At 45.2% G+C, this 16,177-nt stretch overlaps 1 protein-coding gene across 1 annotated transcript; it reads right to left on the bottom strand.

Annotated features, from left to right (window-relative positions):
• Positions 1-8,596: 8,596 nt before the first annotated feature.
• On the bottom strand, positions 8,597-16,132 carry WDR53 (WD repeat domain 53). The gene is made up of 4 exons (XM_018560366.1): positions 16,107-16,132; positions 11,946-12,443; positions 8,809-9,442; positions 8,597-8,766 (listed from the first exon to the last, which is right to left on the bottom strand). Exons 2-3 carry the CDS (start codon positions 12,423-12,425, stop codon positions 8,867-8,869), a joined length of 1,056 nt encoding a protein of 351 aa, XP_018415868.1. The 5' UTR covers positions 12,426-12,443; positions 16,107-16,132; the 3' UTR covers positions 8,597-8,766; positions 8,809-8,866.
• Positions 16,133-16,177: the final 45 nt, after the last annotated feature.

Below are 16,177 nucleotides of genomic sequence, written 5' to 3'. Positions count from 1 at the left end.
TTTTTTTGTCATTGTTCAGCTCTAAATGCTCCAAAATCCGTTTTATTTTTTCTCCACCCACAACTTCCTGCCAGAGGGTGGCTACTTTTCTTCTCCATGGTCCCTATGGGAGCTGAAAAGTAGCCACCCTCTGTGCTGGTTCATTTGAAGGACTACAACATGTTGGGGGCGTGTCTACTCAGTCTCCGCCCACAACTCCTCCCCTCTAGACTCTGCAAGGAGTTGATTTCTATCCTCCAAGCTCACCAAGGACAGAGTGTGGGGGGAGGAGAGGAGATTCAGCATGTGAGCTGTCACCAGCCTCATACTTTCTTCTAAGTCTCAGCGCACATGATGAATCTGGTCACACAGTCACAGAGGAGGCGGCTCCTACATCTGAAATGTTTCAGAGCCGTAGCTGGCTCCTCTTGCGCCCGAGGCAAGAACAAAAAATTGCGTCCCCCAACAGATGTGCTATTTTTCTTTAATGTATTTTTTATTATTTTTTTTTTTTACCGTTGGGCGGGCTTCGGGGACATATCAGGGATCTAAACAGACCCCTCACATTTCCCTTTTGAAATAGAAAAAGACATTGAGGACACAGAGTTCTCTGCCCATGCAGGTGGGAGAGAGCTGCGGGAACCGATCATCACTTCAAACGGGAGCCTGTGCCGCTCCTCCTCTCCCTGCCGAGCAGCGGCTGTGTTGGCCCGCCTGGCGCCCCTGTTGCCAATGGTGCCCTGTGCTTGCCATGGCAACAGGGGCAAGGGGGTGCAGCCAGGCCGACCCTGGCTACGCCCCCTCTAGGCTGCGCCTGAGGCGAGTGCCTCAACTCGCCCCATGGTAGCTACAGCCCTGTGTTTTTCTGTGTAGATTGTTGTAAATGTCACTGTTGTAGATTTGTTGTCAGTAGATTTGATCATTCAGAGCATTGCAGAGGAGATTACAAGCAATGACACTGTCACAGTGTGTATAGTGAGGAGGCAGCTGTGTGCAGTGAGCGATGATTCCTCTCAGCCACATGGGAGTTGTAGGCAAAGAAAGATGTGCACATGACCAGAATCCCCTATATTAAATGATAAAACATTTATTACCCAATTTTTTGGTAAAATATAAAAGACCGGGTCACGTCGGGTAAAAAGACACCAAACATGTCAAGCCTTAAAATTGCGTGCGCGCGTGAAACCTCAAAAAACGACAATACACAAAATTGGCCATAGTCGACGCTTTAAGAGCTTTTACCGCTCATCAGTTTAGTGTTATCCCCTTCACAGGGGGGTAACACACCAGCACATATACCCGATCGGCTGGCTATAGAGGCGCCGATCGGGTATATGTTAAACAGCCGGTAACGGCTCTATGCATTGCACGGGTTTTTTCTACCCGTGTGTGCGAGCAGAAAAAAAAAATGCCGTCTGGAGACAGCAACATGCTAAAGCAGCAGTGCCAGCCGTCCGTTTTTTTTCAAGGGGCGGACGGCAACTGGTTAAGATGATATCATGAGCAAATCATTCCTAATCATGCCCAATTTTATAATCCTGTATAATAATATAAAGATGTAGCAATTCACAGAAACAGTAGCATCACCAGGGCTCGAAAAATCCACTCGTCTGCGACGAGAGGACGGTGGAGCCCGACGAGCAGCTTCCCGGCCGGCCGTTGTAATTACACGGCCGGCTGGGAGCTTTACAGTCAAGTGATCGCTTGTATCAGAAGCTGTCACTGCCGTTGCCGGTCCCGAGATCCGCTGTGCCCGATGCGGCTCTGTGACAGGAGATCAAAGGGAGTTCAGTATACGAACTCCCTTTGATCTTCTCTCAGTCCCCGAATGCAGGAAGTGATGTATATTACATCACTTCCTGCATTCAGTGTCACTCTCCAGCTAGAGAAGCTGATGAAGCCAATCTCTGCTGAGACCCCTGATGTCTCCATAAAGAGGACCTGTCATGTAAATTGGCTATCCCATAGGGGGCTTCTGAGCCCCCCATGTAATAGCAATAAAGTTGTATGTAAAAAATAAAATAAAGAGTAATACAAAAATGAAAGATTGATAAAAAAAATAAAGAAGCATAACATTTATTTTGAAAAAAATTTTTTTTAAGTCTGCGCCCCCCTAATACACACGCATATATGCGTCAGGTGCGCCTACGTGCTGCACATGTTGTATATCGCTGCAAACGGAGTGAGAGCAATAATTTTAGAGCCATTAAGGCTGGGTTCATACCTGGGCGTTTTACAGCGCTGATCGACGCGCTGTAAAACGCCCTGCAAGTGAAATCCCATTATTTCCTATGGGCATGGTTCTCACTTGGGCGTATTTCAGCGTGTCGGAACGTGCTGAAAAACGCCCTATGCCCAAAGAAGTACAGGAGCTTCTTTGGGGCGTATTTCCGCGCGTATCCATTAGGATACAGCCGGATAGCCCTCGTAAACGCGTTTTGGAGGCTGCAAATCGCGGTTAAAACATGCACCGCAAAACGCGCGTCATACACGCATATTTCGAACGCCTAGGTGGGAACCCAGCCTAAAGGAGAACTATGAGGTGAGTGCTTTTCACTCACCTCATAGTTCTAGCCGACCTGTGACAATGAGACTGTCACAGGTCGGCTCAGTAGATCGCGAAGTGAGCGAACACATACCGGCGTTCGCTCACCTCTCGATCCAGTCACGGCACAGAGCCGTGACTGGGGAGGGGCTGGATCCCCCCCTCCCCACTCCTATCCTGTAGCGCTGACTGGCGGAACGGATGGGCGAGGGGGCAGGTACAGCTGGCTCTGCCTCTAGATAGGCAGAGCCAGCTGTCACTCACGCAGCTGGGCGGATCCAGACATAATTGTCGGGATCCGCTTCAGCTGCGGCGTCTCAGTATACCGCGCTCTCTATATACTGAGCCTGGGGTGATGGGAGGACGCTAATTTGTGTCCTGCCGTTACCCTAAGGAGAACTATGGGGAAAAGCCCTGACCCCATAGTTCTCCTTTAATCACTGATAACACTAAACTGATGAACAGTAAAAGCGTTTTAATCGTCACCTATGGGCGTTTTTTGCGATTTTTGCGGGCGCACGCAATTTAAGGCTTGATATGTTTGGTGTCTATTTACCCGACGTGACCCTGACTTTTTATGTTTCACTAAAAATATGGGTAAGAATAAATGTTTTATAACATAACGTAGGGAAACTTTTTTGTTTGTTTTTACATTTACGGTACTTTTTTAATTATATAGTAGAAAAAAAATACCCCCCGTGGTGATTATATACACCTCCAAAAGAAAGCTCTATCTGTCCCCAAACTTTTTTAACATAAATTGCAAGGCCATGGTCCGGTCATGCTGACTGGTGAAATTTTTGACTGACTGGTGAGACACTATCAAATTTTTCAAGCCCTGAGCATCACCCATATTTAAAGGCAAATTACAGGATAAAGGCCATTGGCTATAGATCAGCTTTTCTCAACCAGGGCACTGTGACACCCCGGGATGCCTTCTGGCTTTGTCAGGGGTGCCTTCAAACCACCTACCAGCATTAAGGAGAGGACAAATCCACCTCTGTCGAGACCTGCGTTATGTCCCACCCTCTACCATGCTTGTGATGAAGATTATAGGGTGGGCTAGGGACTCTGATGTGAAGGGGAGAACTCTGATGGGAAGGGGACAACTCTACGTCATCTTTTTTTTTTGCACAGGGGCCCCCTTAACGTCCACACAACCATTGTATACATTTTAGACAGGGGTGCTGCGACTGAAAAAAGGTTGAGGCTCAACAATACATTTCAGTTCAGGTCTGTCTGTGATCCTGTTCCTGAACACTGGGCTCTTTTTCTGCCCTGGTCACTGGGGGGAGCTCAAGCTATCAGTTATTGTTGGATCTCCCAAAATTCCACAAGATAGCTCACCAATCTGGTAGAACCCAATCAATTTCACATTCCATCAAGTGCCTAAACTGCTATGGCCAAAAGTCCCCACTCACATAGTGATGCAGCAGCACTCTCTCCTAGAGAATGGTGTTAGTCCTCAAGTCTCCTCCTGATCTCAACTAACCACTTGACACCACCCTCCTAAACCTAAATACCCACAGCCTCCAACTCGAGAACTGGCAGGGTGGTTGCCTGGCCCTAGGAACAGGACAACATTATAAAGGGGCCTACACTGTCCTACATGCTTTCCTTTGTATTGGACATTATAAATGTAACACGCCACACATACAGCCTTTCTAGTTGTAAATGAACACGAATAATGGACAAACCAGGAAGTTGTGTCAGAATAAGGTAATATGCTGGTTTTACTTCTTGTTAAGATAAGCAGCGCAGTACTATTATGCCATCGAAATGGAGTAATATTAGTTACCTGTAGAAACCTTGTAACAGTGCTGTTGTTTTTCTTCTTTGACATTGCACTGGGGTTATGTTATACGTTCAGTTTAGATGTAAATAGTGCTTAGCAAAGGTATTCATTAATCACTTAAAGGAGAACTATGAGGTGAGTGCTTTTCACTCACCTCATAGTTCTAGCCGACGTATGACAATGAGACTGTCACAGGTCGGCTCAGTAGATCGGGAGGTGAGTGAACACATACCGGCGTTCACTCACCTCTCGATCCTGTCATGGCTCTCTGCCGTGACAGGGGAGGGGCTGGTTTCCCCCCTCCCCGCTCCGATCCACCAGCGCTGGCTGGCGGATCGGACGGGGGAGGGGGGGGGTACAGCTGGCTCTGCCTCTAGATAGGCAGAGCCAGCTGTCACTCACGCAGCTGGGCAGATCCCAGCACAATTGTCGGGATCCGCTTCAGCTGCAGCATCTCAGTATACCGCGAGCTGCAGCTCGCGCTATACTGAGCCTAGGGTGACGGGAGGACGCTAGTTTGTGTCCTCCCGTTACCCTAAGGAGAACTATGGGGAAAAGCCTTAACCCCATAGTTCTCCTTTAAGCTGGCTTCACATGTGCATTGTGATAACATGTGGTCCAATGCAAGTTTTCCTGCTGGTTGACACCAACACACAGCAGCACATTGCCAGTGGTGGGTTGGGCTCTCATTAATTTTGAATGGCACCCTTTCCTTACAAATGCCCCTCAATGCACAAAGCAATTTGAGCAAATCTGCCTGTAAAATGAAAATGTTTATTGAAATAATTACCCTGAGGTATAGTAACAGAACCTTTACTCTGTATCATGGGAGATTTTTTTTATCCATCCAGCACTGGTCACAAAACTGCTGAGGCATTGGTCTCATGGTCTTTACCAAAGGAGAATAACATTTAAGGAGGACAGTCCAATCAGAAGTTCTCTAAGAATACGGATGCTTCTCTTCCCAGTAATAGTTTTCTTTCAATGGCCAGTCAATGTAAAGTAAGAAAGCAAATGTTTCTTTTTTTCAACTGCGGGGGGGTCAAGCAGAAAAAACAGCCATTTAAAACCCCACCAATGTTGTCAGAGGAGTACAACTGGGCCGTGAGTGGAACCCCTTGGCAGGAACGACAAGAGGGTCCGAGATCGAGGTAGAATCCAAAAAGCGTAATCATGTCCAGTCCGTGCCGAGGCAGGCAGCTAGGTGCAAAACGGGAAGCCAGGCCAAAGGGTCAATAACCGGGAACTCAGATGAAGGGTCAAGAGGCTAGGCGATCACATCATAGAGGTAGAATAACTCAGCAACAAGCCAGGGCTCTGACTGGGATTGACTAGGATATATACCCAGGGGAACCTAGGACCTACCCCCGGTTGCCAAAACGACCAGGAAGCTTCCTCATCCAGGAGCCAATAGCATGAGGGAATGGGCGGACAGTGTTTGCTGGGAACCTCCCTCATCAAGGCTAGCACCTGATAGTACTTAATGGGCCCGGGCGCACAACACGCGCGTGCCTCCGTCCACGCAGTCTGTCCACCACGCGCGCTGCACAAAAAATGCTGCACGTCACATTTTTCCTGCACTGGAACGCGTCACAAACGCACCACGTTTGCAGATACGCATGCAGATCTGGTCCGGACATGGTGCGACAGGGCCCTGACTCCAGTGCTAGATCCCTAAACCACCAAAGCTGAGTGAGGGATTCTACTATTTATTTCACGCATGCACACCGCGACCCTAGCGACAGGAGTTCTGCCAGGAAGAGGGAGACCCCATGCCCTGCGCTGCATCTTGCGACCCTTGTAAGAGGTGGCACCCCTGGTACCGTGACAAATGTTGAGCGAGAGATGGATTCCTCAATGACCAAAACTCCTATACCAACATAAATTTGCCACACCCCAGCCTGGCAAGCAGTTATCCATTGTGATGAACACAATAAGTTACCCTAAGGGCCCATTCACACTATGTCCAGTTCAGATGCGATACGTTACATTTTTCTTCTGCACCAAAAATGCATCCCAATGTATTTGTATGTGATTTTTGGGCTCTGTTCACCCGGGTCCAGTCCGTTCCAGTGCAGGAAAAAAAAAATGCTGAATGTCACATTTTTCCTGCACTGGAACACGTCACAAACGCACCGCGTTTGCAGATACACGTGCAGATCTGGTCCGGACATGGTGTGACAGGGCCCGGACTCCAGTGCTAGATCCCTAAACCACCAAAGCTGAGTGAGGGATTCTACTATTTAGTAGAACATTCCTACCCAGTTCTATTAATGCTCCAAACTGCTGGTTATGATAAATATGGAATAATTAGAGGTCATATTTGAAAATGTGTATATGTTTTTTTTTTAGTGCAGAACAGTATGTACAAATGTTTTTGATGGAAACCTGTCACAATCTAATGTTTACTGACATCTTTAATACACTGTAAACAAGAGAAAACCATGGAGTCACTCTGAACATGGATTTATTGTATCTGCTGAGATCTGCCATGGCATTAAAGCAAAGAAATACACGTACCCAATAATAAACATTTTATGCAATATCATGCAGCACAAATGAGTTCTGATGTCAATAATATGTCTATAGTTTATCTGCATGTATGATAAAATAATCCCTGCAACTGAAGACTTTCATAGAACATGTAACCAATACAAAGAGCATCTCTGTATTTGGGGGTTACTCACTTACTGACAATTCCCTGCTTTATATGTGCCAATAGGTATAAAGGATGCCATGCACAGTATACATACCATAGACTGACACTTGCCTGGAGTACTGCGAGGGAATGACCACAGTTGGAAGTAAGGAATTGGAAGAGCTGGTAATGTTTTCTATACACATATGATAAACAGATCTGTATAGAGCAAAGCTGGTACAGAGACTGTACTGTTATTTGTTTCAGTGCAAATGGTATGTGCAACAGTATCCTTACATATATGACCAGCTTTAGGACTTGTGACACACACCAGTCAGCCATAACATTATGACCTCTGCCAGGTGAAGTCAATAACATTGATTATCATTACAATGGCATCTAGAAGTGGATGGGATATGTTAGGCAGCAAGTGGACATTTTGTCCCTGAAGATAATGTGTTGGAAGCAGAAAAATTGGGCAAGCGTAAGGATTTGAGTGACTTTGACAAGGGCCAAATTGTGATAGCTGGACCACCAGGTCAGAGCAACTCCAAAACTGCAGCTCTTGTTGGATGTCCCAGGTCTGCAGTGGTCAGGACCTACCAAAAGTGGTCCAAGGAAGGAAAACCGGTGAACTGGTAATGGGGTCCATTTTGTGGGTTTTCCTGGAGAAAAAAACAAAACAAGTCCGATCCATGGATGCCCCACCTCGCAACTTACAGGACTTAAAGGATCTGTTACTGACGGCTTGGTGCTAGATACCTCTAGCAGAGTCCATGCCTCAATGGGTCAGGGCTGTTTTGGCAGCAAAAAGGGGGACCTACTCAATATTAGGCGAGTCATCAGAATGTTATGGCTGATCTGTGTATGTTCAGTTTAGACCTAATTTACTCCCCATGTTGAAAGCAGCTCAGAAGGGTTGATCACAAAACGCAAGCGAAAACACCTGAAAGTATACCACATTTTCCCCAAGTTCTACAAAAACCTGTCATAAATTGGGACAATTTTAACTAAACATTTCAAAATGTTAAATCAGCGAAACACTGCATGTCAAATTTATCAGTAGATTGAGAGACAAGCAGAAAGATTGCCGTGGCCCTTTCTTTTTTAAGCCTTCTTACAGGTCCATGAAGTGACTCATCACATTAGAAGATACACATAGAGGCAGATGTGCAACAGCTTTTACACGGATAGTTTCAATTTGCATACAAAATGTATGTAGACTGGACCTCTGGGTATACATATCAACTTGTATGCGATTCTCACTAAAATTAAACCTTTACTCGTTCATCTTTTTCAAATGCCTAGTCTGAATTATCCAAGCTGTCCATATAAAGGAGGATCTCACGCATGATAGATGGCTCTCATAGCAATCATATATTTGCTGGACCTGACATTTTTCTCCCCAGTCTGATCAATGTTTAGATGGGACATTGTCATTGTAGAAATATTTCCATTTTGTAGAAGAAATTAGAATTTTGAGCTGGCAACAAATATAGAAATTACTAAGCAGCAACAGTAAGAACCCATTCAACCATCGTCAGCAACACACGGATTTGAGGTTTCCGGCCCTCATTAACATAAAAAGCTCAAGGCAATAAAAGAGGTTGGGATTTCCTGGAGTAGATAAACCCATTCATGTAAAAATGAGATACAATGTTGCCAAAAGGAGCATTATTATGCTACATGTCTACATGCTACAGCTTGATGGAACAAGTGCTGTATTATCACAACTTTATCCCACATCACATTAAATTGGTGTGGCAACATGTTTTTTTAAGGCACTGCACAACACCGTGTAAGCTGCTTCTAAGTATTGCAAGCTTATCTGGAAAACTGAAAATCAGTGACATACTTGGAAATAACAAATCCATTCCATGGATAAAAGAACTTAGGCTTTTACATTTCCCTAGAGCTCTCCTAACGGATACACGGTTATGGAACTGCTCGGATCTGCCACCAGAACCGCTTTAGTTCCCTGAAGTTCAGCTCCCAGAATCCAGTTCACTTTTTCTCCATGTTCAAAACAAAGTTTTGAGCGAACTTTCGGTGCAACCTCCACCATTTGTCGGACTTTAACATTAGATGAGGATCTTCTAGAATTAGGTTTCTGTTTTTGAGGTTGTGTGGTGTCCTTGCTGATGTCCCAGAGACAAACTCTGCCATCATTACCTCCTGATAGTAAAAAGGTTTCTCCATCATTGTGTCCAACAAAACTGACTTGAGAGACTCCTTGAGTATGAGCTTTAAAACACAGCTCCTCCTCAAACCGGGTTCCCGATATCCGGAATAATCGGATTTTGCCATCTTCAGCCCCACAACCAAAGACATTTCCACAGGAAGAGACGGAAAGTGAATGCGCCAGTGGTGGATTGAAGAGCTGACCTGGAGATTGGTGGCTATCCATATCTTCTTCATCCTGGGCCAAATGTTGCAGGTTTGTTATCCACAGGGGTCTTGCCTTCTGCATGTTCCAAAGCATTACCTAAAACACAAAAATAGGAGTGTGTCGTGTATACGGGGAAGTCTGTTCCCAAACAAGTGATCATCAACCCAATAATAAGATAATTAGCCTTCACTATAATGCTCAGTATTTATAGGTAGCATTGAAAGCACAGTCTGTTTATTATTGTACTGGAATTTAGGCAGAGTGAAGGCACCTGGTGCTCTGCACATCCACATTTACCTTATTGCTCACACTCACAAATCTTTACATTTAACAGCAACAAAGACGCAGCTATGAGCAGTGAAAATCAGTAGTGTATGTGACTGTCATATCCCACCCTGTGCAGAGATTTTCCTGCTCTGAAACAATCTACCAGCAGACAATGGTCATCTGTGAGGCAGATTAAATGAGCAGGTAACCCATTTACACACCAAAGTCACCCACACGTGTTCTAACAAACACGCACAGTTCTCAACAACTGCCGTTGCAATTTTGGCCTTTAAACAAAAACGATTACTCGCTGCCAAATGCAAACTTCTTTCACTTATAGTTCGAGCATTCAGAGATTCAGCTTAAAGTATATTTCCATTTCCATCCATCCAAATTGGGATAACACCTATTTTATATTTGTTACATGTTCCCATTCACATGGCATAAGCTAAAAAAAATTAAAAAAAAATTGCAGTTTAAATTGTACTTACTTGGGTCAGGGTTTCAGGGGTTAAAATCTCTTCCTGCTTCTATTTCTTTGAAATGTTAGGAGTGGCTGTGAGGGGGTCTAAGGTGCCTTGCCCATTGTATGTTCATGAAACTTATTAGATAAACACAATCTGCACATTTCAGTCCCAAGTCTTTCTATAAACCTTTGGGACAGTTTCACTTGTTCTTTTGCTTGTTTTATTCACAAGACTGTGTATATTTATGATTAGTTGTGAAATCAATGACTACTTAACCACTTGCTGCCCGCCAACTGTACATAAACAGCCGGACGGGCACCTTCTAGATGCACGTGCTAGATTTAAAACGTCCTTTGTGCTCGCCCGTGCATCAAAATTTGTAACAACCAGCGATACGAGCGGTCCAGCGTCTGTAGAGCCGCCCAATCAATTGTATGTTGTGCCTTCGTGCCCCCCCACACCCCCCTATTCCGGCAATTTATCAAAACTGGAGCAGCTGTGAATGACAACCAATCAGCTTCTCTCTTCAGTTTGTTCAGTTAAGATTTGAAAATGAAAGAGAGAAGCTGATTGGTTGCCATGCAAAACTGCTCCAGATTGTGTCTGCTCCAGTTTCATAAGTTCCCTTCAAAGTGTTTATAATTTTTTTCCTAACAAGTGTAACTGTGTTTGATCCACTTATCCTGATACAGCAGCAGTTGTATTAGACACTTAGGGGGCTATTCAATAAGCTGCCGAAGGCATAACCGACCCAAAGTGAAGGGAGCTATTCACGTCAGCCATACATCAGCTGGCTTCGGCTCCCTTCACTTTTCTTTGGTTCAGCCGAACAGCCTCAGCACAATCTTCTGAGGCGAACGTTCGGCAGTTCAGTCTCTGCTGTTCACCAGCTCTGTCATGGCATTAAAACACATGGGCGGAGCCCATTCCCACTGGCTCCGCCCATCTGTTTACATTCGGGCCTGGAGCTGTCAGATTCCTCATTCTGCTGCACTTTTGGCTCTTTCTTCTCTTTTCTCCTTTGTCCCCAACGGACCCGCTCTCCCCCGCCACTGAAACTCAAAGCATTCCTCAGACAAACAATCCCTTCTGGACCACAACAGGAATGGACACAGGAACCGTGACAGACAGCTTTTCAAGGCACAGCACTAAAAGGAAACCAATCCTCCACCTAGGCTGCATGACACCCAGTCCTCATCAACATCATGTAAGTCATTTCTCTTAGAACACATCCTACAGCCAATTGGTAAAGTGAATGCGCTCCTGTTTGTATCCTTTGAAACTCATTCTGCGGCAGCAGTTCGTTCGTTTATTAAAGAGGGAACCCAGATGAGCCCCCCTGCAACCACCAGGCTATTATAAGTAATTTTGAATCCAAATATATGACCTTTGTCTAGATCGTTTGCCTCCTGTAATGCCCTGTACAGCAGCACTAGTGGTGTACAGGGCATTATAGGAGTGTCCAGCACTAGGAGCCTACCAGGCTGCAATGCAAGCACATGTGCTGACAGCAACCTGCTAACAGGCAGAAAAAACAATCAATAACCTTCTCAGGGTGCTGCTACTCTACTTTATTGTCCAATCAGAAAGCTGAGGATGTTTTTGACCCAGTATTCTTAACAAATCTTACAAATCCTTTTAGCAGGTAAGACAATTCCTATATGTGCATGTTAACTGTGCATTTAACTGCTTGCCTGGAGTTCAGCGTTAGGGGGTTGTTCACACCATCTGCTGGGTTGTATTTTTCTGCACACCACCGCACATGAATAGCGTAAACAGGGCACATAGAAAACACTGCTCAATTATCATGGTGTGAACAAGCCCCAAATGTGACTCATGTATACAGATAGAGAGCCGCAACTCACCTGCATGTCAAGTCCACATGACACAAGACTCTGAGGTCGGTTGGGCCTAAAAGCGACTGCTGAGCAGATATTAGTGTGCCTCTGCAGTGTGCGACAGACTTTCTTAGCCTGCAGATCCAAAACTTTCACTGCGCCAGAGTCATCAGCTGCCGCCAACAGGCTGTCTAATTCATTGACAGAAATGCAGTTGATCTCTTCTTTGTTGATGGTGAAGCTCTCCACAGGCTCTCTAAAAACCCTGGTGTCCAGCAAGCTCACTGTCTCCCCATGAGAAGCATAAAGTTTTGTTGGAGAAGTTGGAGAGAAGACAATCCCGGCAACATCATCATTGTCATGGAAGTGCAGTTTTCCTATCGGATGTCCCTGCTCACTCCATATAGTAAGCTCCCCACATTCAGCACCAGAAGCAACAATTCTTTCTTTGCTTATGGCCAGACTTAAAATAGCACCGGAGTGACCGGAGTCCCACTTTGCAGTCATTGTCCTACTTATAAAGGCCTAGGAAGAAAGAAATGAAAACAAGGTTAAAGGATTATTAAACCCTCACGGTTTTTTTTGCATATATCTACTGCTTGCAAGAAGTAGATATCAGAAAAAACATGGGGGGAAAAAAAGAAAAAAGTTAACAAAAGGGTTAAAACCTCTGCCGCGTGCTCCGGTCCAAAGATCTAAAGATTCTAGCAGCAGCCTCGCTATCAACACAGCAAGCTACTGGAACACAACTCACACAGATGGGAATTTACTTCCCTGCTGTGTGTGATATCATCTGCCTTCCCATTTGCTGTCCTTGCACACCCCTCACAATGGAGAAGGATGGCTGGAGTTTAAAAAAAAAAAGAAGTACAGGACAATTTTTTCCCCCAAAAAACTACACACTATTAGAGTTAACCCTTAGGCCTCCTTCATACTGCTTAGAGTCGGTCCTTAAAGATCTGTGCTGCGTGCACGGCTGTATCGGGCCGTTCCCGGGAAGGACAGGTGCTGCGTGTGATTGTACGCAGCAGCCTGTTCTTCCCTATGGGAGGACGCGGCCATACGTTCACCCGAGCTGCACATCCGTGCGGGTGTCCATACTCGTACGCAGACAGGATGTTTTCTGTTTTGCTAGTATGGACACAGTTCAGGTGAGCATACGGCCGCGTCCTCCCAAAGGGAAGAACAGGCTGCTGCGTACAATCCAACCCTGCACCTGTCCTTCCCAGGAACGGCCCGATACAGCCGTGCATGCTGCACGGAATTGTATGGGCCGACTCTAAGCAGTGTGAATGAGGCCTTACTACCTGCTGTCTTACTATGGCCTTTTATAGTACTGGGTTTACAAATACTTTAAAGCAAAGAATGCAATGTACGCATAAATGGCCACGTACACGTAGGTCTGCCTAAGTCCTCAATATAGAAATAAGTACCTGAAAATGAGTGGTCAGTGTATGAGTTATGGCTGCTTTCTGGGGAGCTCAAAAAAGGAGTCATGTACGCTCCCACAATCTCTAGCATTGTATGTGTTATCTTCTCACAGGCCATATACTTGCCACATGCTCAGAACTATTTGCCATCTGAATGGGGTGGATTCATGTCTGTAGGGAACCAAGGGATGCACAGCTACATCTTTGTTGACTCAAGTCTACCGGCAGTGACATGCATAGGAGATGGACTGCAATCTCAATACAAATTAGTAAACCAAGCATGAGATTGTAGTCCACCACGAGTGTGAGCTTGGAGCGGTGACTACTTTACATCACACACAGGGACCATGGGGAACAAAAGTAGCCCCCCTCCAGAAGGAAGGACAGTGTCAGCACCAATTCAGAGATGATTTGAGGATACATTTCTGGTAATAATTAGGGTTCTTGGATGTATTTTTAAGATTTAACGCCTGAGATTGGTATCACTTTAAATCCAGGTAAAACAAATACAGTGATAATCTTCCAATGAGGACAAATGTCTAAGTTGAAATACTGTAGTATTGTGGAGTGCTGGATCTCAATATTGACAGAGTCCTGGTTGTGTGGACTCTTGCTGTGTGAACAGTCCTTAGACCAGGTCTTCAAAGTACACAAGCCTCAGTTTGGTGGTAGAATAGAAAATAGAGCACCAATCAAAAAGGTGTTTGTCCAGATAGTTGCATGTAATAATAATTAAAAAAAAAGTGTGTTTCAACGCATTCTAAAGCGCTGATGAATGGAACCCCAAAGTCATTTTAATCGAATAAAACAACAACAACAAAAACACAGACAATAATGTGTTACATAAAGCCAAAACCTTTTTGTTTTTTTGGATAATGTAGGGAATATTTTTGTTATCTAGGTCCCATTTGAGAGGTCTTCCCTCCCTCCTGTAAACAGAATATTAAATAAGAAGAACTCTCTACAAAAGTGAGGCAGGTTCCCTTTTAGCTGTCAGAGGAGCCAGCGTCCCATTGGAGGATTTCTACTCCATTCCAGTTCTGTCTGGTGGCAGCTCAAAATTTTAGATTTTCCCCTCACCTTCACAGCAATCAACAGGAGAAATATAGAGAACAAATCTCCTAACGGGGTCACATAAAAAAAACCCAGAAAGGGGGGGGGTCTAAACCTTCCACTGCTCTATCCAAAACAAAAGTTTTTGTCTGGTTGAAATACCCCAATACCCCCCGCCCCTCTCCCCCAACCACACACACACTGCAAGGGCTACATGATTGTTTGGTCTATGGGTAAAAGGATAGAGATGTAATACCCATTTTATTCCTAGCTTTGGCAGGCTCCGGGACTCTCCTCTTCTCTCCGACACTCCAGTCAGTGGGCGGTCCTCATGTACAATGTGGAACTACTGGTCCTGCATTTTACATGATGACATCAGAATGCGACCACTAGCTGGAGCACCTTAAAGTGGACCTTTACCCATATCTTCAAAATAACAAACAAACAAACCCACCTTTAGAAATGTTTAGTAATGACCATCTACAAAGACATACTTCTAGATTACTGCCGGCTTTTTCTTTATTGTCTGCATACCTCATTATTTTCCTCCCCATTCTTCCCACAGTGGCCATTTTTACTAAAGGCAGGTGAATCCATCTCCCTTTACTTCCTGGAACTCTGGCACATGTGACCAGGACATGTGACCATGCACATCATCTCATGGGAGGAAAATGCTTTTCCCTGAGATCTCGGGAGATTACAGATGAGACTTCAAAGCAATGCTGTGACCTTCCCAGGATGCAATGCTTGGGCACGTTACATTATTGGTGCCAAAGTGGGCCAGGAAGTGGAAAAAAAGAAATTGGAAGTAAATCTAAAAATGTTTGTTTAACTAATGAATGTAAGATGATTTCATATCGGCATGCAGAGCTGTATACTGTGATTTTTAGACAAAAGGGGGTAAGGGACTACATTAACTACCTCCCGGCCAGCCGCTGTGTATACACGTCCTGCCGGGAGCTTCTTGGATGTAACTGGGCGTGTATACACGTCCTGTTACATCCGCCCGCTCGGGAGCAGCATTCAGTCAAAGTACCGCCGCGCTGAATACTGAAAAATGGCCAGGCCAGGAAGGGAGTCTAAACACCTGGTCTTCAAGCAGTTAAAGAAGAAACTTCGGGGAACGGTCACACAGAATGCTGGAAGTCTGCCAGAGCGAGAAATACGATACGTTTGCACCCCTCCTCTACCCCTAGACTCAATCAGCATTTAACACTTGCAATGTGGGGAGCGCGAGGGGGGTCAAGACTGCGATGCAGGGGGGCTTTTTTTTTTTTTAGTTAAAAAATCCCATTGTTTAGCTTTAATCTCACTATGGAGAGATTTCCTCTCACTTCCTGTTGTGTCTACAGGGCAGGAAGTCTCCCCAATGGGTGACATAGGAATTTTTTTTTTTTAAAGTTCAGTCTTAAGATACAATTTACGTTTCATTTTACTAACCTGGAGTTTCACTTCACTCTGCAGTCTGTTTCCAGAAGCAGGCTATAGTAAAGTGTATCTCTAGGCAAACCGTTTGTCGTGCCATGTAGGTCAGGAAACGTTGCAATCTAAAAAGGGGCCTCATGATTCTCGGTAGAGATAAAGCCTCAAATACCACGACACCGGAGCAGCCTCAACACATACATAACACATGAAGGCTGCGCTGCCTGGCTCCACCACACACATCTACGCCACCCCAGACACACATAGCACATGCCGCACACACCTGACTCCCAGCACCACACTCCGAGGTACACTACTTCCGCCACACTCTACAAAACACGCTGATTGGTTGCC

This window comes from Nanorana parkeri, unplaced genomic scaffold (assembly GCF_000935625.1).
Source record: "Nanorana parkeri isolate BGI_ZX_2015 unplaced genomic scaffold, ASM93562v1 scaffold452, whole genome shotgun sequence".
Lineage (NCBI taxonomy): Eukaryota > Metazoa > Chordata > Amphibia > Anura > Dicroglossidae > Nanorana > Nanorana parkeri.
The sequence above is the reverse complement of the archived record's forward strand: the minus strand, read 5'-3'. Positions and strand labels throughout refer to the sequence as shown.